At 40.8% G+C, this 25,999-nt stretch overlaps 1 protein-coding gene across 6 annotated transcripts in view; it reads right to left on the reverse strand.

Moving 5' to 3' along the window:
- The window catches only part of LOC122865274 (protein unc-13 homolog B-like), a 68,563-nt gene that overhangs the window by 32,470 nt on the left and 10,094 nt on the right, over window positions 1–25,999 (reverse strand). For 2 of the 6 annotated variants that reach the window (XM_044173467.1, XM_044173466.1), the window contains exons 3-10: window positions 21,110–21,209; window positions 18,541–18,658; window positions 18,042–18,165; window positions 15,696–15,769; window positions 15,272–15,329; window positions 14,843–14,872; window positions 13,297–13,510; window positions 1,352–11,629 (exon numbers count right to left, since the gene is read on the reverse strand). In XM_044173467.1, the coding sequence (XP_044029402.1) occupies window positions 1,352–11,629; window positions 13,297–13,510; window positions 14,843–14,872; window positions 15,272–15,329; window positions 15,696–15,769; window positions 18,042–18,165; window positions 18,541–18,658; window positions 21,110–21,209 (10,996 nt within the window). The remainder of the gene's footprint in view (window positions 1–1,351; window positions 11,630–13,296; window positions 13,511–14,842; window positions 14,873–15,271; window positions 15,330–15,695; window positions 15,770–18,041; window positions 18,166–18,540; window positions 18,659–21,109; window positions 21,210–25,999) is intronic. The other 4 variants (XM_044173471.1, XM_044173470.1, XM_044173468.1 and 1 more) reach the window with 3 other exon arrangements.

Below are 25,999 nucleotides of genomic sequence, written 5' to 3' on the forward strand. Positions count from 1 at the left end.
GGTGAAAAACTATTTCTAAACATTTTTGTGGTTTACATTTTTCCTCTAGCCAAGGCTAGATAAGTGGGGACTGTTACATATAACTCATTTTAAATACTTCTTTATTTTAGAAATAGTTTCAATGCTCATACTGTTGAAACAATCAACACAATTAATAGTTTTTGGGTTGTAATAAACCCCACCCATCTACTAAGAATTATTTGCAAACATTAATTAATTATTTAGCAACGGTCTACTTTTATTAATAACCTCTCTAAATGATTAACTGGTATAGCATACACACACACCACATAATGCCCTCAAAAAATACCCAACCTTGCAGGGAGGCTCTTGCATGTTGGGAAATAAAGAAAATTGTATCAATGTGGTAGCAAGTGCATTATACACTGCATATGCTTTTTCTACAATAGATTGTCATTTTCAATTAGAAATGGCATACATTTTTGTGGTGTGAGGTATAAAATCCCCTGTAACTGCTAGTCCTTACTAAAAAAAGAGTATATTTCTACACACAATTACATCTACATATTTCATCTGTCTACAAGACAAAAAAGATATATATGTTGAACAATGGTTAGTAAGCTTATGGAGACACAGGGTTAGAGTACAGATGAATGTGGACAATAAAATATGCAGAGTTGATCTGTTTTAAATTTTACCTTTTAAGTGGAATTTCATAACCGATTTTATATTTAGGGGCAGAAAGCAGATTAGCTATATTTGGTACATGGTAAGGATTTACAATATTTGATTTACGTAAAGAGATAAACATAATAATTCTAAAATTATTTTCACCATATAAAATAATACACAAAACAAATCAGAATTCCATGTTCAAACTAAATTTACATTATTTATAATGTTGCAGACAATCATGCATATATTTGATCTTATAAATGTCTTTTCACAAACTACAGAGGCAACAAAATTTGTCAAACACATTTGCTGAGACATTTGCATTTGCAGAGTATAGAAGTTCAGGCAATCCATAAATCAGTCTCCAATTATCAGAGGAGTAGCACAAGAAATGATCTCTCTTTACTGAACTAATGAATGATTAAGTACATCCACTTGTGAATTGCCCATTATTATATAAATATGTAAATTTTTTTGGAATTCTGTTTTGAAATGACATGTAAAATTATGTAGATGCTACACACAAAAAACCCATATCAAAGAATACACACACAAACACACACACACAGAGACATACAGTACATACGCTCAAGCTAAATATTAAATTAAACTAGTGAGGATGGATTGCAGAACTGGACAGGGAATACATTTTTTCCAAGATGTCAATGCATCATAAATGGTAAAGGGGAATGCCATTTATTATGCTTCTACTAGCCTTTTTGCATTCAATAGATCCTTCTTGGACTGGTTGTCCAGCTGCACTCCAGAGGTAGGACCTGCACAGGGGTATGTTTCTACAAGCCTTTCCTTTTCCTTTGGGGTCAGGGATGCTGAAGGATCTACTTCAGGAGTGGAGATGCAAATCTGGGGGTTTGTTATATCATCGTTGGAACCTACCGATTCAGTTTTTTGGGCATCAGATGTTGAAAATTGTTGTTGTACAGTATGTGTTTGACAACTTGTTGGCATGTTGTTAGTTTTGGGTTGAGATGTTATAACTGGGACAGCTTGTGGTTTGGGTGGTTCTGCCTGCCAAGGAAAACTTATTTTTGTTCCAAATAATGAAGTGGTGGCTGGCTCTTGTTTTCCACCAACATGTTTGTCCTCTTGAAATAGGCCTCCAGAAAGGGTTTTTAACCCTGAAAACAGGCCACTGCTTCCTTCTGTTTGAGGCATTGACAGAGCACCTGACGGCTCTGCTGGTGAAAATAGGGATCCAAGAGATTTTCCTGCATCACTCTGTGTCGATAAAAAACCAAACAGAGACTTAGCTTGAGGTAGCTCTGCATTGTTGGGCAACTGATTAACTGGAGGAGATTTATTAGTATCTGTTTCTTGGTTATCAGGTGGGGCTGATTTGTCACTTTCTTTACTCTCAGGGTCTCCTTTAATGACCAAGGGCTTCTCATGTATCATCTCTCCCTCTACAGCTGACTTTTCTTTTTCAGAGTTATCTACCTGATGGGTGAGGTCACATGTAGTGTTTATTGAAGCACTTGTGACAGCAGAGGTTTCTGGACAAGCTGCCATGGCACTATTACTTGTGAGGCTGCCAGATTTTACTTGATCATTATCTCGTAGGTTTGAGTCCACAATTTTATTTGTGCTAGGCTCAGTGCCAGATGGAGATACTTTTGGTGGTGCACTATCATTCTTAATCTGTGACTGTGGAGTAGTGCCAGGCGTTGGCTTGGGCTCAGCTGGCATTGGTGCAGATGGCTTAGGTGGTTGTCCCATACCCCCAAATAAAGATCCGCCTATGCCCCCAAGTATTGATGCTCCAGTCTGCGATCCTGCAGTCTGAACAGTGACTCCTCCAAACATTCCTCCAAGCAAAGAACCACCAGGCTGTGCTGTTGCCGCAGATCCTCCAAACATCCCACCTAGCAACGATCCACCAGTCTGGGGACCTACAGACTTGGCAGTGGATCCTCCTCCAAACATCCCGCCTAATATTGACCCTCCAGTGGTGGGGGCGGTGATTTGAGGACCAGACTGAGGAGCAGACCCCTTGAATAAACCTCCCAGTAATGATATCCCTGTCTGGGGAGCTGGTGTCTCTGTGTTAGATCCTCCAAAAATACCTCCTAATAGTGATGCTCCAGCCTGACCAGTAGCAGCTTGCGGTGCTGTTCCTCCCAGTCCAAAAAGTGAGTTCTTCTGCTGTTGCTGAGGACCTTCAGTGGGAGCAACTGTTGGTTTGAAAAGGGAAGACATAAAGCCTGTAACTGTATCTGCTGATGAGTCACCAACAGATTTCTCTGGCTCTGGAGGCTTTTGTTGTCCCTGGACCATAGCACTTGCTGACTGAGTGGCTTGTATTTCCTCTTCTACTTTAGGTGGTATTGCATCTTGACTCGACTGACCACTCACAAGCTCTGGTCTTGCACGTTGTTGTTGTTCTTGTGCACAAATTTCAGATTCTTTAGACAGAATATCTTTAGCTAAAGCAGTTGGCTTGTCAGCATCTTGGTACTGAACTTCTCCTATGACATTGACATCAGTTTTGGGTAAGCTTGAATCAAGACACTGAACTGTACTGTCAGGTCGCTGTAGTGTTTCTGCCTGCTCTTTGCTTTTGGTAGCAGTGTCAATTACAGACGTTTCAGGACTAGCTAGAGATGGAGCAGGTTTACTGTCATCACTGAGTTTTGATAGAACAGTTACACCTGAAGTAGTGTCGGTAGGAGCTGTAGTTAACGTTTTCTTGTCATCATTAGATTTTGGTGTAGCTGTTGCAGTGGGTGTTGCGGGTGGAGCAGATCCTCCAAGCATTGAAAGCAAACTTTTATCAGGTATCTCATTAGGAGCAGAAGTTCCAGGTAATATGCTACCCAAATTAGATGCACCAGTCTGTGCAGTAGCTGTTTGAGAAGATGACCCTCCTAAAATACCTCCAAATATAGAACTACTATTTGGGGATGTTGAAGTTTGGTTGGCAGCCCCACCAAACATTCCACCAAAGGACCCACTAGTCTGAGATGTTGTAGTTGAAGCTGCTGATCCTCCAAAAATCCCACCCAAAATAGACCCTGCAGTCTGAGATTTAGCAGCCTGGGGAGCAGATTCACCAAATAAGCCTCCAAGTAAGGATGCCCCTGCCTGAGGTCCTGCTGTCTGAGGAGCAGAGCCTCCAATCTTAGTGGGACCAACTTGAGGAGCAGCCTGAGGAGCAGACCCTCCAAATAAACCACCTAGGAATGATCCCCCTGTTTGAGAAGCTGTTTGGGATGAAGAGCCTCCAAACATTGCCCCTAATATAGAACTTCCAGGCTGAGAAGAAGGCTGAGGGGCAGAACCTCCAAACACAGAGAATAAACCTTTGGCTGGTGGGTCATTGGGGCCTGATGATCCAGGTGCAGACCCTGTGGGTGAAGGACCTACAGTGCTGGGCCCAGAAAATAATGAAAGCAAACCTTTTCCTGGACTGTCTGAAATGAATCCGGCTTGTGAGGATGGAGTCTGTGGACCTGACCCACTGATCATAGACAGAAGGCTGGAAGCTGGTGGTTCTTTAGAGGGAGCAGGATCCTGGGGTGCACCTTCTGTGCTCGTTTCCTTTTGCACAGTGACACATTCTGAATTTGGTTCCACAGATGCAATATCAGTGCCTTTAATTGTGGCACCCTGTGTAGTATCTACAGTAGTATCAGTGGATGGGCTAGCATGCACTTCACTTGATATTTCTGCTGGGATATGGCTACTGGAAACAGATGTCATTTGGGAGGAACCTTGTTGGAAATAAGTAGTTGGTGGCTCTGTAGTAGCACCACTAACAATAGCAGATGATGAATTGGGAGTTTGTTGTGGAGGTGACACATCATTAAAAACAGAGAGTATACTCTTTGCAGGTTCTTTGGGTGCAGCAGTCACTGGGGAAGTAGACAAATTTGCACTTCCACCAGCTCCTGGTGTTTGAGGAGTACTGGGGCCACTAAACATGGAGAACAAAGCTTTTCTTGGACTTTCACTAGAGGAAGACAAGCCACCCAATATTCCGCCAAGAACAGAGGTGACTGGCTGCCCTTGTGCTTGAGCCTGTGCTTGTGGTTTAGATTGTGTCTGAGGTTCCCCTTGTAGTTGAGTTTGTGACTGAGATACTCTTTGTTGAGATGGCGATGTTGGTGGCTGAGGTTGTGGAGGACTGGGATCACTAAACATTGACAACAGTCCCTTCATTGGGCTTTCAGTTGAACTCGATGACCCAGGCAGAATTCCCCCTAGAAGCGATCCTGTTTGGGCTTGAGACTGTTGGGTGCTGGGACCACCAAACATTGAAAGGAATCCTGTATTTGGGGGATCTTTTGGAGGAACAGTTCCGTGTTGTGGTACCTCAGCAGCAGCCTTGGTTGGAGGAGGAGGCTGAGGAGGACTTGATCCTCCAAACATTGATAATAAACTTTTACCAAGTGATTCCTGTTGGGGAGGTTGTGGGGCTGCACTAGGTGGATGCGCTTGAGGCAAGGGCCCAGTTTTAGGTTCCGCCTGTGGAGGATTTGGTCCACTAAACATTGATAATATACTTTTACCAAGTGATTCTTCTTGTGGAGCTTTAGCTGATGCAGGTGTTTGAGGTGTGGGTCCAGATTGCGAAGCTGCTGTTGATCCTGCCAGCATTTCTCCAATTGAAAATCCAAACAGTCCACCAGATGGTTTAGTTCCTGCTTCGTGTTTTGTCTGTTCTGTAGTTGGCATAGTTTCTGATTGACTTGTAGCAGGGCCTGTGGAAGAATTAGGAGGAAATGCTTGGGATATACTTTTGTGTGGGGGTTGGCTCTGCGCGGGCCGAGAGGTACCACTTTGGTCCATTGTTTGTTGTCTCTGTATACCCTTAGGTTGAGATGCTGATGTCAGTGAACCCTCTGTAACACTGGGTTTCATTTGCTGTTTCTGTGGTGGCTCAGTACTAAATAGGCTGCTAATTGATCCAAAGAGATTTGAAACTCCTGTAGCCTCTTTATTTGTAGGAGCACTGTCTGGTAAAGAAGAAGTGCTGCCAGTTTTGCTCTGCTGATTGGGAGATGTCTGAGAACATTTCTGGGGATCTGGCTTTGGTTCTTCTATTCCTACTGCAGATTTCAGAAAGTTCATGAAGCCAGACTGTGGTTGTTCAGATGGTTTCTCCACTGGCATATCCACTGGCTTATCAGCTGTAAGTTGTCCAGGTGGACCATGTTTAATAAGAGATTCTTTTAATCCTAAAGGCACTGTGACATTGGGCTGTGATGGTGGGGTTGCTTGCTGTATCATGGTAGTCTGACGTGAAAGTCTTGGTTTCTGTGAAGTTGAATATGATTGTATTGATGGGTGAGTCATGTGAGCAGTTGTTGGTACTGTGGGCAAAATTCTTTCCCGCATGGTAGCTGGCCTCTGCATTTGTTGCTTCTGGCTGGCCTCTGCGTTTGTTGTTTCTGGCTGAGTCACAACAGCAGTAGATTCTTCTTTGAGGATCTTTGACTTTAGACTTTGGAAACCTGATGAAAGAATGTTCTTTGAATTTTTGTCAGGAGCTTGATCACCGGAGGATATGCTAGTCTTGTTTAATTCCACCTGTGATGCTTTGCCCACAAAAGAGGATATGAGGGAGGAAATCTTTTTGACTTGACGATTAGGTTGTTCTTCTCCTGGAGACACTCTCTTCCTCCATTCTTCCTCCAATACATCATCTACATGCTTCACTGTAACCCCAGTGGATGAACGCCGCCGTTGGCTAGGTTCATAACAGCTGTAAAGTAGCTGCTGATTGGAATTTGCAGTAGAAGTAGAATTTAGAGAAACAGCAACCTTTTGAGCAAGAAATGTCTTCATTTCCTGGTTGTTCCAATAAGGGCCAATGTGGTCTTTATTATGACAGGAAAGGTCAATAACATCTTTGCATTGGTCTTCATAGACGTAACTGGGCTGTCTTGGATCCATCCTGACTTTGTTTAATCTGTAAGATGTGAAATCTACACCTTGTTGCACTTGTGACAGAAATGAATTTTCAAACATTTGAGAGAACTGCTCAAGATTTAAATTCATGATCTGATTTCCTTTTCTATAGGCAGCAGACAAATCTAGGGGGGCATTGAGAAGTTGAGAATCACTGTGATCTTGACCAGGTAGCCAAAGAAGCTCATCCTCATTGTAAAGTGGAATTTTAAAGCCACAGACTAAAACCATTTCATTGTGCAGCCAAGCACTGGGAAAACCATCTAATTTCTGTGCATTTCCCCAAGACTCGCCTTCGGGGGCACATGCATACACGTATTCACCTGCTGCATCTGTAAGCAAGGCATAAATGTACTCATGATCTGTATAAACAAAGTAGCCACAGTCGCCATCTTCTGCTGGCCACCACATTCCTTGCTCCAAAAGTGCAAGCCACTGCTGATACCATTCAGTGTCTTCGAGGTACAGGGAGTCTTCCCTCTCTGTTTTGGCACTTGGAGGACAGTTTGAATCTACTGGTCTATTCAAATTAAACTGACTCTGATGTATCATGCCATCAGTATGAAAAGTTTGTTGGCCTGCATTATCCATTCCATATTGCCAGTTAGCCGAATAAGATAAGCTTGGCGCAGTCTCCTCGTAATAGCCTTCATGATATGAAACCCCATTCAAGCTGTAATTGCTACCATCATCAAACTTTGCATTACTCTGTTTAGTAGTTAAGTTCAACGCACCCTCCTCATTAGGCGAATATTCTATGTTTCCAAAGTCTTCAAAACTGTTCCATAATTTTCTCTTGGGATATGGATCATCATTCCTGCGTCCCTCCAAATGATGTCTTCCAATTTGATCTTGGTGACAAACAACACCTTGCCATGGTGTAGCGTTAAATGGCTGATATACATTTGAGGAGTTCCCGCAAAGAGCAGATGAAGCCCCTTCACAGCTCTGTCTATACACTTGATCCTCTCCCTGGAAATTCAGTGACTCATTCTGAAACTGCTGCCATAGAGCACTTTCACGGATCCACTGGTTTTCATCATAAGAGGGACTTATTCCATAAGTGGACAATTGACCTTGGTAAAGACTTTGCCTTGTAGCTCCATACAAAGAGGAATTGCTTCCACCAATATATGGCTGCATGGTCATTAATGAAGAACTTGTATGGTTTTGTAAAAGGGAATGAACATTTCCTGTACTAGAAGCCATTGGGTGAAGTGACTGAAGTGAGCCAGAATAATATAACTGAGATAAATTACCTGTGCTAATTGAGGAGTATGTTGCCTGACTCTGAAGAGATCTTGCAAAAGTAGCTGATGTTCTTAAGTCTAAACTTTCAGTATCAATTGAGGCAGGTGGACGGATTAAAGCGTGTCTGCTCTGTCCTGGATTAAGCGAATCTGGAACAAATCTTTGACAGCTGTCCCTTCTAAAGTCTGAGGAAGCACTTTTTAATATGCCTGAATGTAACTCAGTGGACTTAGATGAGGGTGTTTGTTGTTCTGTATTCTGACTTGATGTGTCTACTTGTTTAGGAGTAGAAGGGTCCTCAGTTACATTTTTGCTAAACAGTCCAGATAAAAACCCTTGCTGGGCAGTTCGTGGAATCCTCTTCTCTTTTGCTGCATGTTCTTGTGTCGATTGTTGTGTTACATTAGTGCATAAGTGTGTTTGCAGTGGGGTCTTCATTGTGACTGTGTAATTATTGGTTTTCTGATGCAGTGATTGTCCTGTTGATGTCTGGCAGGTTGTGTCAGTGTTTTCAGGTGATTTTGTTAACTTGTTAAACAGCCCTGAGAGCACTCCAGATTGACTTGCTGTTTCCAGCTCTGTTTCAGCAGTCGGACGGCTTGGCACTTTGATTTGTTGTTGTGTCTCATGGATTATTTTGGGCTGCTGTTGTTGAGCCATATTTTCTGAGGAGGACTTGAATAGTCCAGAAAGTAGACCACTTGCTTGAATTGTTTTTTGTGTTGAGCTATTTTGTGGTTGACTTTGGTTGAAAATTGGGATATTCCTTGCCCTTGTTTGCTCATGGCTGGATTCACTTGGGGTAATTCTGTGCTGTTGAGCAGATGGGTGCTTTTGTGCATTTATGTTGTCTGCTGAAGCAAATTTAAAAAGACCAGATAAAAGACCACCTTGTTGGGATGGTGGTTGCTGGAGTGGAACAGTTTGTTGTCGAGTAAAGCCTGGTTTACTTGTCTCCTGTTGGACAACTTGCTGACTTGACGCTCTACTCCTGAGATGAGGCCCTCGGTTTGGACCTAGAGTATTCTGTTGGTTGAAATCCTGTTGATTATGTTCAACACTGCTTTGTTGGTGCTGAACTGCTTGGCTGCTTGAAATACTCTCAGAGGATGCAAATTTAAGCAAGCCAGACAACAGCCCCTTTTGCAGAGGTTGTGTTTGCTCAGTTTCATCTAAAGTCTGCTGCTGACCAGCGTAATTGCCAGCTTCAGAAGGCTGTACATTTTGGGGTATATTTTCTGTTGATGAAAGCTTCAATATCCCTGAGACAAGGCCCCCAATCTGTGGACCTGAAGAATGTTGTTGTGGGGGAAGGTGAGGAGGAAACTGTGGGGGATTACTGCTCCTGGGTGGTTGATTATTATGGAAAGCCTGCTGTGGCAAACTGCTAGATAGGTCACTGGTAGAGCCAAATTTAAGAAGTCCAGATAGCAGTCCTCCTTGTTTGGGTTGATTAGAGCCCATATGAGAGATGTCCTCGGTCGAGCTCCCTTTAAAAAGCCCTGTCAAAAAACTTTGTGATTCAGGCTGATTAGGAGCTTGATTCTGCATTCCATGATGGGGTGCTGTTGGTTTTTGATTTGATGTATGTTGTGCACATGAGCTAGATGGTACTTTGCTGTTCTGAGATTGCTGATTAGTGGTAAAATCCTGGTTTGAACCAGAGGGAGCAGAGGTAGGGTTAAATATGCTGGAAAACCACCCTTTCTCAGTGTTTTCCTGGGGCACAGCAGAATTCTGTGTAAAGGTGGTGGATGTTGTTGATGTTGATTCATGATATGATTGCACAGGATTCTGTGTGTTCATGGAGGCACTAACATCTTCACTGGATGCAAACTTTAAAAAACCAGAGAGCATGCCTCCCTCTGCTTTAGGATGTTGCTGAGTGGAGACATTTTCAGAGGAGAGGAAGGGCAGTTTAAGCTTACTACTCAATGATGGGTCCTCCACTGGTTTCTCTAGTCGGGGATCCTCTGTGGATCTAAACACTGGATAAACTGCCATAGGTGGAGCTCCCTGAGGTGGAACGGGGACAGCACTTGTGATCAATGAACTTAATGACTTCTTCAAAGGGCTAAAGAATCCAGTGTTTGCTGATTGTGTTTGGCCAGTCGGCCTTACTGGCCCCTGAACAGGCACATTTTCTTGTTTGTAAATCATTGAATTTTGTCTGCCATATATATTTTCATCTTGTTTTTGTCCTAAATGTTTCTCTTGTGATGAACTTCTTAATTTTTCTGATTTCCCACCTTCTTCTACTGTCATCAACTGTTTACCTTGATGAACACGTTTCTCATCCAATTTCTCACCCCATTGTGTATGACCTTGAGAATATGTGGACTCTGGTGCCTGTTTGTATTCAGCTGAGTTCCCATTATCTCCTGCTGAAAAAAGCTTTAAAGGATTCAATTTCCCCATGACTGAGTTTCCTGGAGCACTTTGAGGTTTGGTTACAAACTCAGGTACATATTCTTTTGTACTTGTTTGAGTCTGACTCCTTGTGGGAGCTTTTGTTTCTTGATTATGACCTTGTGTATTGGCATCACGTGGTGGCTGAGAAGGCAAAGAATGGAATGATTTTTCAGGAGAACATTCTACCGGAGATACAACAGCTACAGGAGCTGAATTATTTGATTTAGGAATGAAGGACAACAGTTTTGTTAGTCCAGATTGTGAGGGTTGTGCAGATGGTGCATGTGGAGATGGGACAGGCTGTTTAGGGCCTCCTCCAACTCTGTCAGTGAGAGAAATAAATAATGAGCTCATGGCATTTTTTACTCCTGAGATGCTCTGGTCAGGAGTGTGTGATTGGGTTTCTCCTCTAGGATCCTTTGATGAACTACTTTGGTCCTCTCCAAAAGAATCGGTTCTATTGCTACCCTGGGATGATAGTCTAGATTTGCTTGATTTAGGAAGGGAACCGTACTTGCTAATTTCCTCCTCTTTCTCAGCAAGGTATTCAGAAACTGTTTCAACTAGACACTGGAGCTCATCCATAGGGTCTACGTATTCATCACTTGGTTCCTCTACTGGAGAGAGCATTGCCTCCGGAGCCCATCCTCCAGTTTTTGCTTTTCCACACTTCTTCTCTCGAAGACCCTGAGAGTTTTCTATGTGGCTCTCATAGGAGAAAGAATACCTGTCTTTGTTATGTCTTGCGTTCTCTGGATTAAAGTCTTCTGCTATAAAGGCAATGTCATCATTATCCTCGCATGCTCCTATGGAGTAGTGCAGATCCTCAGAACTCTCTAAATCAAAATCAAACCGTGCTCTCATTCTAGTATCTTGCTCTTTTTTGTATGCCACATAATTCTCCAAAGTGTTGTCCAGCTCATTTTTAGCCCACATCCTTGTCTTGTAGAGAAGCCCATTCTTGTATGGCCTGAGGCATGATGTCATACGCTCCTCCTCTTCCTGCATCTCTGCTACCTGCCGCATAAACAGCTCCCCTCTCTTCTCACGGAGCAGTGCAAGGTCAGAGAGAAAAGCCTCCTCTCTCATTTTGTCTGCCTCTGTACTGAACAACCCTCCTGGGTCCCTTATCTTTTTCTTTCGCCGTCGATCAATAGTGTCATATCCCTCAGGGTAGGTGGCAGGCAGAAAACCACTACGTTGAGTATTTTGACGGATAGAGGTGTGTGATGGCTCAGAGTAGGGTTTTCCAATTCGCAGGATAACACTGTCTTCCTCATCATCTAAGAAGTCACTCAGCTGAGGCTTGCCCTGCCCTTTGTATTTGTTTTCCCAATCTTCGACCCCCATGCCAGAATCTACAGGTATAATTCTGACCCTTCCTTTCTGGTTTAATGATCTAATTTAGGTTAAAGAATAGATTTAACAAGGGGATGGAAAAGGATACAGGGACAGAAAAGACAAAGCAAACAAACAAGAAGAAAAAATGCAAACATAAGTTAAGCAGTACGATAAATGGAGAAATTAAGACGAGAACAGTTTCATGCAAATGTGAAGACATAATCATGGTCTTCAGCTTTGTAATCAGTGTTGTAATAATATAACATATTAACAGAGATTGCAGGCTAAATAAATAAAGGAAATATATAAGATTTGAGGACAGCTTTATTACACTGCCATCAAAAAGATACATTGAAAACAAATTGAAAATTACAGAAATTGTCTGAAATATTTACCTTGTTACACATTTTAGTGTGCATGAGTAATAAAACAGTATGTGTATGCAAGTGTGAAAGAGTGCGTGTGCCTCTGTGAATTTAGATCTTTGTAAATCCATACAGGAACAGTCATGCTTATCAGCAGTTCAACACTACAACAGTGTTCATGAGAAATGCCTGTTAAATCACTATCATATGGCGTACATTGAACACGTTTTTAATCACTTAAGAAATGTGCGTGTATGCCACTGACAAATTCCCACCATGTGTGACCGGGATTTCCTCTGATATGGCTAAACCAAGTTCAGAGCCTTTCAAACTACCAGGAACTTTAACGAACACAACAGACCCTCAAGACAAAAAGAGAAACATGAACAATGAGCTTTCCCTGGCTATAATCCCTTTTTTTCTTCTGATGTAGAATTATCCGGATCAACTCCCTATCAGTCCACACAGACAGATTTGCAGCAGTCTCACTGGTACACATGTATTCCATGACAATCCATGAGTGCTCAAAAATAGATTCCTTGCACCGAGACCATTCGTCTTATGGACCAAAACTGGCCTCAAAACGGCTGTGTAGTGGTAATAATATTATTATTATTATTATGTCTTATTATTTTATAGCAGTAGTATTATATTGGCTTTTCCTCTAATATTCTTACTATTTCAATGTAAATACATAGTTTTAGTAACAGTCACCACACACACTTTTGGCCATCTCAACTCCATTCTGACTTTAATGATACTAAAGAAATAGTCTGATATGCCTGCTGATGTGCAAGTCAGTGGACAACAACAATATTATTAATTAAAAAGCTAGAGAGAGCTGAATGCACTCCAGCACTTAGGTTGAGGACACAGGGTGTGACAAAATCCATTCCGGCTCTAGAGTACAGATCCCTCCTGGTCTACTGAAGCAGCTGAGTGAACCATCTACTACGGCACAAAGGAAAGCCTGCTCACAGATAAAAAAAATAAAAGCACAAAGCTCCAGCCAAGGATTCTTGGCCAGGCAAACTATTTGAATAAAAAAATTAAGAAGCACAATAATTAAAACGACTAATAATGTTCAGTTTTTACTGACTCTATGTCAGAGGTGTTGATTTAATGTGAGGGGTTATGATGTATTAGGTTACATTATATGGAGAAGCATTTCTAACCCTTTGTTCCCCTCATGTATGTAAATGGGGGTGGGCAATTGCATTAGATGCAACAGTTGTTCCAAAAAAAGCAATAGCTCAAAACTGCCTACGTGTTTGTGACTGTGTGAGAAAGTGAGAGTTTTATCTAGAGTGACTGAGCGAGTGAAGGTGTGTATGGGTGACTCTGTGGATCTTCCGTCTACCTGTTTCCTCTCTGGTCGCGGTAGTCCAGGTCAAAACTGTGGACAGAGTCCGTGCAGGAGTCTGGGTGGTGCTGCTGCCGAGGCCCCATGGGATACTGGTGCATGGAGGAGTTGGGCTGAGCCGTTGTGTGGTAACGTGGAGGCAGGCTGTTACTTGTCTCACTGCGGTAGTCACTATCCCGGTCATCTACAGCACTGTCCTGGTCATCCAGAGCTGCAACAGGCAACAGGATGAGCTGAATAAATGAATCTTTTTCCTGAAACATTAGGAAGTATATTTCGTGTGACAGCAAGCATTTTTTTTAAAAAAAAATCCTTGCTTATCAATAACCCATGTCAAAGCTGAGGATGCATCCTAGTTCATATTTTGCCTATTTGGACAAAACGGTTAAGAGCTGAAGAAATAAACAAACTGGGGTCAGCGGATGCCTGGTTAATAGGGAGGTTGCGAGGGCAAAGGTCATGCACTTTTAAAAGACTATAGTTCCTTATACATACAAGCTCTCCTGCTAAATTGAAGACATTGAGCTGCTCTTAATCTGTGTTATGCTGTAGGTACTACTGTTGTATCACCAATGCATGCAACGAGATACATAATTCACCGATGTAGCTGCAATTGTATATAATTTAGTACTTTTCCACAAGAAAGATGGGGACAAAAAATGTACAGATTATTTAAATACAGTCGTTACCACAGTTATACTTATAATAATAGACCAGTGTTGCTCATAAGAAGAGCAACTACGTAAAACACTTTTTGAAAGTGACCTCGCCAACCCCAGTACTGACCCTTAGAAAACTTCTTTCAAGAGCTAACCATGAGTTTGGTGTATGCTGGAGGGGATAGCTGAGCTGGGGTTTATCTTTTCAAAACGATAAAGTGAGAGGGTCATGGGACTGATTCTGTTGATATCTCTTAGCGATAAGAAGTGGGAGGACAACAAAATGTCAAGGTGATATATAAATATAGTTTAGCAAAGCCTGCCACCTATCAGTTTAATGATGCAACTGCAATTTATACCCTTTAAGATTTGATATAGGCTCCTGTTGTTGAGCAGACTCTCAGAAATATTTCCATAGGTATAATTAATCATTTTCAAATATGTTTAATCCCAATATTATTATTGAATTCAAATAAAGTCTTTCTGAAAAGGTGTGAAAAGGTATGTGGAGCACAATTTCAGGGAGAGAGAAAAAAACAACAACATATCAGTGTTTTTGATGATTTGTCCTGACTATTTTTTACTAGGATGTGTGCTAAACCAATTATTCATGGATAAAGTATACATGGTTCATGAAAATTATATGACATCGGCACAGAGCATAGAAAATAGGAAAACAGCAAGAGCAGGAAAGGAAGTAAAAAGGCCAAAGGGGATTAAGGAAAGCACTGAGGAAAATCAAGTGTTAGTGTGAAATAATGAGAATAAAATGCATGGAAACCTTAATAGATTACATGTTATTGGGGAATATGGGGCATTAGGACATGCAGAGGGCACTGAGGGTTGGCCAGGGGGAGAATTTCATCAAAGTGTGTTTTACATACTCAGAGGGTCAGCCCATCCGAAATAGTTGCCTGGTGAAAGTGCAGACGTTACAAGTGAGAGGTACAGTCAGAGGAGGTAGGGGTTGTGAAAACAAAAAAAGTGTCCCTGTGTCGTACTAGTGGGAGGATGAGGGAACCCCATCAGTGGTTCTCAGATTGGAATACAAACTGTCAAACTGTCACAGCAGTAAGAATATTAAACATGCATATGGGCTTTCAGGTTTCAAGTTTGTAAAGCTATGGACAGACTGAATTTGAAATGTATAGTTCTCATTTTCAACTCTGATTAAGAGGATTAAGCTGTTACTACATTAGGCAGTAGAACAAGGTCAAGGAAGTGAGAGGAAATAATATCAAAGCCTGAGCGCTAGAAGGGTGGAGAATTGGCTCCATCTAGAGGCCGAGAGCAGCATGGACAGGCACACTCACAGCACTGGGAAGCAGCAAATGGCAACGGGCGACTCTGAACGTCATCCTGAAGAGGGTACTACAGAGGAAAGAGAGGGGGAAAAAAAGCAGGCAAGTATGTTTTTCATGTTATTATTATTATTACCACCACCACAGTAATTTACTAGCACCACTCCATCAGCATTAACAAAAAAATATATAGCAGTTCTGCGTCATTAGCACAAGAGGTAGTAAAAAGGTACCAAAAAAAGATACAAGGTAATTTCTTTATCATTTTACAACACAAGGTTGTATAATGAAACAGAAACATACAAGGACAGTATTTTTAAAACAAAAGATAACAAAAACCTATTGAGTTAGTCTGCTTTTTTTTTTTACTGCTTTACACATTGATGCACATACATACAAATAAAAGCAATAAAACCTAAAGTAATTTGCACTTTACCTCATCATCGATTCTCATGGTATTGATGCGTTCCAGCTTGCCTGTCCAGTAATGTGCCTCATCATCTGGGATGTCTGGTACAGAAATATGCATACAACAAACGAACATACACGTGAACCTGTGTTTGAAGTCAACATCCTGCTCCCTCTGATTTCAAGCATCATATTCCAGGAAGCCATCATAATACATTTATTCCCGTTTAATTTCTCATGAGCCTCGTAGGAATGAAGAAATGAAAATAGTTAGCAATGGCCACAAACATGGGAAGCAGGGAAAATTTTTCATCACAGTGACAGAGATCCAATGTCCAAAGATGCTACGGATGAGTTTTGACATAACATTACATAACAAATTTTAAGAGGTAGTACAAGTTACAGTTTCTAACACAGAATAAAAAAACTCAAAAATGCCAACAGACAGAAAAATCATTTTAAAAGAAAAAAAAAAGCTCAGGTACTTTCACCATTCCCACTATTCAGGGGGATTTGCACTGCTCTGTAGACAGATGCACATTAAAGGCCACACACACAAAGGCCAGGGCTTCAAAGACACACCGACCCACAGCTTTAATGAATGGCTCTGGTGGCACAGAGAGTCATGATGGCCTCCTGCAACCTTGAAAGGTCTCCTCTTAAAACAGAGGAAGAGGTTCTCTCCCACTCAGTGGACAGACATCCTGCTTTAACTTTGATGCGTTTTTATCACAAGGCTTGAGCTCTATATGCACTGCTGGCAATGGAGATATTGTAGGTAGAACTGTGGTCAAAGACACAGAGAGCAGGAGCACAGGGGGCATTTCACCCTCCAAATTGAAGTGCACTGAATTGTTGCCTTTGAAAAATAAAATTAAATGAAATTCAGTGCATGTTAACTCATGCTGTTAATTATCAATGGGACTTTTAATCTGAAATCCTGAAAGGTGTAGTGAGTGGGTTGTGGCCACCACTATGGAAAACATTAAAACTCTTCTGATGAATATTTCTATATTAACAATGAACCAAATTATTACAAGTATTGTGAAAGGGCACGCTCGTAATGAGTATCATTAAACTCTGCACCGCTAGCAAGCTTTTAGCCTCTTTCAACTCATTGTTTTGGATTTATGACTCATTTTATGGCTATGTTTCTAACAGCAGGCAGCTGTTTTCAGCAAAAAAGCTCTGATAAACTCCACTGTACGCTATCTGCCTAGCACTAAGCGACAGTCAGACAAAGTTAGTGACTAGCCGGTGAGGAAAGTGGAAAATCTAGCAGCTAAAGAGCCAAATATTTTGCTCAGGAGTTGGTGGAGACCAAACAAGAGCCAAAAGGAGAGTGAATATTTGACTTATATTAATCAGGTGGACAGAAACACCAAATTAATGATAATGTTGCTGGATGTGTAAATAGGCAATTGTTTGCTTACATCTTACAACTTTATAAGACGATTACATGTCAGAGTTATGCGTCTGTCAGCTTGTTGTGGACTTCCTCTGCCCCCAATTGACCCCCCCAAAAAAACCAACTGAAACTCTCTCTCCTCTCCTCTCTTCTTCATGTTAGCAATATATAAAAGCACTCTTAATGGTTTGTTAATCCTGTTGGCCACAATGGAACAACCTGGCAAAGACAAAATTATATTTACTGAACCTAAGTTAATAAAGGGGCATCTGCCATTGATGAGTCAGTGCCCTCAATTTAAGCTGGACAGAAACTCCTCATCCCCATTGTAACCATATAGAGGACATTAGACAGTAAGACAAATATCTAAGAGTGCCATGTTTCTGGCCACTAGTTGTTCAACATAAGTGTCTTTCTTCACATCATGCAATGAGATAATGTTATGTATGTTATGCAAATGTGACCTCATATTCTACTCATGTGGAGTGTATGTTGTATGTATGTATGTTGTTCATATGGTTCTTATATTTTCTATTAGAGTCAAGATGACAGATCAGTGCAAGGTATGCTTGCATAAGACTATGGGACACCAGGTTACAAGACGTCATCGATTTGTTACACAGTGCCTCAGGCTGGATACATTTCCTGTGTAGCTTCAGAAACCGACTGCTGACATTTCAGCAGGAAACATGTGCGACCTCTGTGTAACTCAGTGGATCCAGGTATGATTTGCCCTAAGGTAACCAGAATCACTAATGTACTCTCTACATCACTGATGCACCCACTGTTGTCAGAGCAGGTCCTTGAGATGACAGCATTGGGAAATGTCTTACATAAGCACCTGAAACTTTTGTATGTGATGTGGTTTATTCATTGGAAATTTCCCTCATTCTTGAAGTTTAATATGCAGCTAAAATACAAAGGAACTGGGGAAAAAAAGGGAGATTGACAATTCTGATATCTCACCAAAAGGCAGCTCGAAGCGAGTATCCAGTAGGACTCGATGAGGTGTTGGATTCTTGGTGCCATATATCTCATCCGCCTTCATCAGGACCTCTGCATCCAGAAAGATCCAGTCACCTGAGCCCTCCTGCAATTAGTATATGTATGTATGTTGATATTTACCTTGGTAGACAATTGGACCAATTCTTCTACCTACTCTATGCCATTATAATCATTTCCAAGAGTAATATACTGTATCTCAGGTAGTCTTATTAATGTATCTGCAAAACCTTTTTGGAGCATTTGTATTATTTCAAAGCTAATTAACAGTGAAGCCTTGCTGTATGTGATTTGGACGTAACAGAAAATGCTAAAATGAAATACTGTACTAAATGAAAAAAAGCATCCCTGTTTTCTACTCATGGATGGATTTCAGGTAGCATTTTTTTTCCAAAATTAGTGTTTTGGAATTTAGTTTTGTTTTTCTAGATTATTTGATTTGTGTGTGGGTGCATATTCCAACCTCCTCTGATTGTTGGATACTCTTTAGAGGAATCCAGGCTGTCCCCACCATGGTGTCCCAGATAAGGCCTTTGTTCCACACCTCAACAATGAGGCCGAGGTCCAGCCGGTTGATCTCACTGAGGAAAAAGGCAGTATTCGAGTATCAGACAATGTCAAGCTTCGATAAGAAACCCTTCCTGATAAACAGCGTTGGAAATGCCAGCGGATAAAAGAGTGAAACTGTATAGTTTGTGGCTTTGTTATCAGAATAAAAAAAAAAAAGCGAGAAAACTTTCCAGTATGTCATTCAATTCACACTCAATGAACCAGAAATTTCTACATAATTACTGCCAGGCCCTACCACTGGTTGATAACAAAGGCTACTTCCTCTTTTTGTTGTGTATTAGCTGTCATAATCCATTCAAGCCTTGTTTTGTCATTCAACACGCTATTCAAAGGGCTCAAAAACAGCTTGATGACAGCAATAAAATGGCATATCAAATTTGAAAGGAGCCGCGTGACAACTGCATTTGCATATTCTCATCTGTGGCAGTTTACAACTATCGACGACCAAACAAAAGGAAGATGAGAGAAAAGATAATCAAAGAGAACAGCTAATTGAGAGAAGTGCAGGGGAGGGGTGCTGAGTATCCAGGGTGTCCAGGTGCAGAGATATAGGCTTTCTAAATCATGTGCTCATTCAAAATGGCACAGAATAAATGAATCTAGCAAGGTATTAAAATCAAACTGTTACTAATTTTAACAGATTGAATGAATGTAAATCATGTAGATTGTTATTTTATCATTGTGTACTGTTGTTCATGCCTTTTTTTAAATTAAAACAAAAAATAAAATGAGAATGTAAATCCAGTTTTGTTCTCCACCTGACTGGAATCAACTTGCAAATGCCGACCTGAAAGCAAGTAAGCACTTATCCCGACAAGGTGGGGCGAGTCTCCCGCTGATCGCTTGTCATTTCCACATTGCTTTAAAAACCACTTCATGCAATTCTGAAACACATTTATTTATTTATTTTCAGGGACAATGCACATTGCACAACACCACTGTAAATGTGTCAGTGTTAGCCAAATGCTAATTTTCAACTGTTGCCCCTTGGCCAGATATTAAATAGGCCATTAAAACATACAACATCTAAAATTAGAACAGGAGAAAGCAAAACATGAACAGCTGAACAGGATAAAAAGCTTAGAGGAGTAAGGCATGCATCATGTAAAATAGGACTTGCGGTTAATGAGTTACATGACAACATAAAATCATAATACAGTGCAAACCAATCTGAGAAAAGTCAGTGCTAGATACAGATCAATATGGAATTGTGGACAAATTTTGCAAAGCATAACAGTTTAACAACCTTTTTGTTCTTTTAAAGCCTTTAAGGATCATAGTGGTGGGTTTCACATTGGCAACTAATTTGCATAGCATATCTAAAGCATACAGGTTGCTTTCCTATCATCACACTGGGTTAAAATCAAAGCAATACAGTACTGTTTTTTATGTATTTTTTTTTGGACCATGGATTCCAGGGATTTCGGATTCCAGTCTTTGTGCTAAGCTAAGCTAACCGGCTGCTGGCAGTGGCTTCATATTTAGGGTATAGACACGGGAGTGGTATCAATCTTCTCATCTCTCGGCAAGAAAGCGAATGCGCATATTTCACAAAATGTTGAACTATTACTATAAACTAGTAATGTTTGTTTATTATATAAATTTAGATTATATTTTCAGATAAGATTAAGGTAACATCTTTCAAGCATATCTAAAACTCCAGCAGAATTAGCTCCAAGTTAGCTTTTGGGGTTCACGGTTTGGAAATTTGGAATTCCTTTTTTTAGATTTTACTTGAGCTGAGTCATCGTCTCTTAGCGTTGAATAAACATGTTTTGTTGTAACAGGTGGTACTGAACATTTGCTGGAAACGCAGATGAATGATTATGTTTTATGTTGAATTAGACCTAGCCGACACATCATTAATGGACAGTAGAAGGATGAAGGTCTGGAAAAACAAACACTGTTGCAATGAGGGAGTTCACAAAAGACAAACAATGACACACATGCAACAACGTGCTGGCTCTCTCGTCACCATAGATACCTTTCACAGGGAAAGTAAATGAGGAAATTAAACCAATGAATTATAAGGAGGAAATGAACAGCAGCTGTTAATCAAGATACTTTCCTAAAAAGAGTTGCACAGCTTGAAAAACAGACACCTTTCCTGTAGCTGGAAGTGCTAGGTAGGAACTAGGGTGGGGAAACTTTAAAATAAAGAAAAATAACAATAAATAACAAAAAATTTGCGTCAGAGCTCCCGGACAATTTATTTTTTATTTTTTTATTTGTTTGGCAATTTGCCTTTATTGAAGAGCGTTGACAGAGCAGAGTGTCAGTATACATGACACGAACCATGTACTACATCTACATCAAGGCAGTGCAATTTCACCAAATACTGAAAACTTCTAGTATACTTTTAACTTCACATTTACTATAGTTGGTGATTAAAGTAATTGAAATTTAATTAGTTCTATAAATGCTGAAGCATGACCCCACTGTGTCTGTGTTTAATAACTTACAACATGAAATCCTGTTCCCAGCAGGGCCGGTCCCCCCGCACAGTGATTGTTGTGCTTTTGACATTCTGCACCTTCAGCGTCACGTAGGTGTTGAACTTGTCTGAAACAAAGGAAAAGGGAGATTATAGTTTAAATTATAGTGAGGTGGTGGCAATACACTGAGAGCATATTTAGGGGAGTTGTATTAGGTATTAGGTAGAGAATTATGTATGGATATTGCAAAAAAAAAAAAAAAAAAAAAAAAAAAAAAAGGGTAAATGAGCGGTGGAGAACATACAGATTATTAGTAGAGTGTTAACATATCTGGGCCAAAATACACACTTTCAAGCGTTTTATGAAATGAAACACACCTGAAATAAACAGGCAGCAGATCACACATTCAAACTGATATAAGTAATACTAACCAGGCCAGTTCTACTTTGGCTTTGTGTGGGAGAAAAAGACATCAGGAGCTCTAGTGAGAGTGAAAGCAGATAAGTCTCCTCCCCCCCTCTATGCCAAGCCAAGCCAAGCCAGGCCAGGCTAGGGCAGCAAACTGACCCTTTTAATCTTCAAAGAGAGCCAAACCCATGCAGCAGGATCCAACTGCCTGTTATGTCTCTCCTGCACTGTGAATCACAGCTTCTCTTAAAACTCTTAATAATTGCCTTCTAAACATACAGTATGTAACAGAGGACGCAGGTCTGCTGATGTAATGAAGTGGAAGTCACTCCTGACCTGTTAATATTGCAGAAAAGGTCTCTGTCAGCCCCGATACCTTCAAGACTAAAACTGAAATTCAGTTAGGTCAAAGGTGAAGGCAGTCTTTGCAAACCGTGTGATCTACAAACAAAGCTTAAATATGACAACTGGCCATTTTTGTAGTAAATGATCACTGCTGGAACTCTGTTGGCTTCTGAAACTGGCAGGTGGCCTATCTGTCAGTCTGTGTAGACAACTTTCACACCCAGTGATCTCCGTCAGCCTCCTCTCATCCAGTAGTGCCGGACAGCGGAGCAACAACAACCGTCTGCACCAGCTGTCAGCGCTGGTGGAGAGGGGTGAGGGGGGGTGGAGGGGGATTAGACAGCCCGTGACACAACCACCACTTTTCATTTCCCGCAGTAGGACGAGGGAGTGTCAACACGTGCCTGCTGATGTGCTCAGTTTCGCTCTGGTAGTTACCAGCCCTGCACCACCGGTGGTCTTCCATGCGACTCCCCCTTCTAGCGGCATAAATCCGACCCCCTTACCTGGGCACAAGAGCAGCTGGAGGAACTTGAGTATGGATCGAATGACCGACTGGGATGGATCACATTATATGTAACGTCATATTGTGAGATGATTTAGTACATTTTCAGATTAAATAACCAAATGGGGATGTCTGTTTTGAGCTGATCCACTGAATTCAATACCTGACAAATCAAGATACTTCATCACATTGATGAAGTACTACTCACTGATTTGCAAGATTGCTTACAATGGCCTAATACATCCAGAGATATTAAAAGGGACAGCTACCTTGGTATTAGTAAAGTCTTCACACCCGTTATATAAATGAGGGTAGCTTAAATATTAGAAAACACTCTCACTCGCTTACAAAAGACAACTCATAATTTATTTATCAGATTTCTAATGATAAATAGAGCCATTTGAAATCTAAGTGCGCAGCGCAAGATCACAACCTACTATGGTACCATCATTGCACTATATTACAGTCCAAAATCCCAAAATATTCAGTTTAATGTCAGATAAGAAAGAAAAGCAGCAAATCCTCACAACTGAAAAGCTGGAACTAGATAATGTTTTTAAGAGAGAGAGGTAGCAGGAGCGCTACTGGTGTCCCTCAAACCAACGATGCTCATGGAAGGAAATACCCTACTTCAAAAAAAGGAGGAAGACTTACAACCAAAAGAAAAATTGCATAAATGATTCAGGTCCAAGCACTCAAGGAGGTTTGAAAAATGTAAAAGGCCTTTAATTCAACGGGCTAGAAACATTAAAAATACACCAACGCATGTCGGCTTACGCCTTCTTCAGGGTGTGACGATAATGTTTTTGCTTGGAAAATGACAAGCAATTAATTGATTATCAAAATAGTTTCCAATTAATTTTCTGTCGATCGACTAATAAATTAATCGAATAATCCCTTCAACTCTAAAACTTACAAAGCACAGTAACAAAGTGCTTTTAAATACACATGATACAATAAAAGATAGTCAAATTATAGTATAAGATATACCTACTATAATTTATAATGAAAATTTGAAACCAAAAAATAACATGAATTTATCTTGAAATTTGACCTACCTATCTTTTTTGAAACTGACAGTACTGTCATACCCAAGGGCCAACCCTGGGGCAAAATCCTTTAGCAAACCCTGAGTGTTGGCCCCCATGCAGGCAGACACAGTACACACACACACACACACACACACACACACACACACACACACACACACACACACACACACACACACACACACAGAGTTTGGTCTGTGGGAAATAAAAGCAAGGCATCAGCTGTTCATTTGTAGACTGATCACCTGACCACACTAAACAAAGATTGTCCTGGTTACCCCAGTAACATATTGAAACATTTACTCTGCACATAGCCTTTACCACAGCAGCCAGATAAGTAAACACAACTCTTGACACAATGAGACAATAAGCAGTTGACACAGGTGGATTCTTAAAACATTCCACTTACACACAACATAAAGATTAAATTAGGCCCCAAAACAAAAAGCTGTACAGAAAGCACCCAGAGATCCCCCTGACGTGACACTGTCTGAAAGCATCGTCCATCCTACAAGTACCACGAGTGACAGGACACAGACCTAATTAGTGTCTTGAGAGGACAGTAGCGACAAAACACAGGCATTATTACAAAGGAGCCGGGGGATGCTCAAGCCTTTCCCTAATTAGATAGCCCATGCCTTGTGCCACATTTGGGCCGGCTCCCATGAATAGAAGAGATGAGATAAGGAAAGAGGATGTATGGATTAGATAAGAGCCACTTAGAGGCTGTGGGCCCTTTACAGCAGGTCAACTATATAGCTGATACAATCTGCACTGTTAAGGAGGAACAGGATAACTGCCTGGAAAAACACAAAGTATGTGCCTGCACACTAAAGCCTGACCCATACTGGATTTTTCAGGCCAATATTGACTTTTTTCTTTTTACCTATAACAGAAACATAACACATGTTTGCCAATGATCCCTCAAATGTAGTTTTATATTTGTGATAGAACTTTTTATACAGGAAACGTCACTGGAAAGTATGTTATAACAAAATAATAACTACAAAAAACATGTATGACTGTTACCAGAAAGCAATGAGAAGTTCATTTTTAAACTGAAAAATATTCCACTTAGTACATATCTTGGTCACAATTCTCCTTAATAACCAAATATAAAGGATCCTTATCAAAAATGTTTGTTTCTCTTATGTAAAAATGACTGTTGGCCAATATATCATTATCTGACTTTTTAAACTCTCAAATTCAAATTATCTACCTCAAATATATCCAGCACTGGTGGAGCTACACTGTACATGCAGCCCACAAAACTGTAATTTCTGGCTCTTACTTCCTTTTATTTTCTTTTTTGCCAACATAAGTCTACTGATATCCATGATAATGCAATAGAGCTCAACAGTGAGGTTCCAGAAGTGAAAATCCCATTCATATTCTGAATAGAGATTCTGATTATTAACCATAATGTCATAACCATCCAAGGTAGACTTACCACGAGCTATGAGATTGTGAAACGAAGGTACAGTATATGCTCCTGTAGAAGCCACAAGTCGCTGCTATCGTTAGGTAAAAATAATTATGTACACAGTCTTGTATCTTTGCCTTTTTTCTGTTTTCCAATCTTTTTTATTGATCCGAATCCAATGCTTTATAGTCACGATTCATCTTGTAGTTGGTTGGCTTGGTTCCAGGCTTAAAATTCTTTATAAAAGGATTTTTTGGAAACGTCAATGGCATTAATGAATGGGAAATTTATTTCCGGAACCGGAGCCGTTAAAAAAGTGGACATCACTGTTGAGCTCTATGGCGACTAATAATATTGGCCCTGTCAATATCCTGGCACATACACAAACACACAAGAGAAAACCACATAAATCAAGTGGGCGCTGTTAAAAAGTTACCTTTGTAGGAGAACTGGTCCTTACATGTTAAAACGCATGACAACACACACACACACACACACACACACACACACACACACACACACACACACACACACACACACACACACACACACACACACAGCACTACTGAGGTGAATCGTGGCTACTTATCCTGTCCATGTTTTGAGACAGTGCTCACTGCTCCTGCCTGTGAACCACCCACTCACCCCTGAGCCCCCAGTCAAGTGTCTTCATCCATTATTGATTGATGATGAGTTTTTTCAATAAATTTGTCAGGGAAATGCAGGCAGTTGGAAGGCTGACATTTCAAATTCAGACCACTCATCAATATTGCATGCAACAGAAGACATAAACCTATTGGAGGACTTTTCTACCATTGCTGGGACCACCCCATGAGAGGTTTCTCCATCTACAGTACACAGAGTTCTGGACTGAACATAATGTGAACAGTATAACTTGGGTGTGTATTCTGGACACTTAAACAGAGTATTGTTGAAAGAAAAGCTTGTTTGTGAAAAAATAAAATAAATCTAAATTCTTACATACCAAGAAAATGTGTCGGCAGACATACACTCACATAACCCAGCAACACACAGCGCTTATCAAGCCCCAGTTTCCTGTAGCAATCAGTGGAAAGTCAGATAGCTAGCCACTGGCCCACCCAAGGTCACCCTCAGTTCTACATGTACAGTATTCTCCAGCAACAACTTCATATAAGGGTTCTAAAGTAAGGCCTAAAAGCTACCCA

The sequence above is a fragment of the Siniperca chuatsi genome, linkage group LG18 (genome assembly GCF_020085105.1).
Source record: "Siniperca chuatsi isolate FFG_IHB_CAS linkage group LG18, ASM2008510v1, whole genome shotgun sequence".
Classification (NCBI taxonomy): Eukaryota; Metazoa; Chordata; class Actinopteri; order Centrarchiformes; family Sinipercidae; genus Siniperca; species Siniperca chuatsi.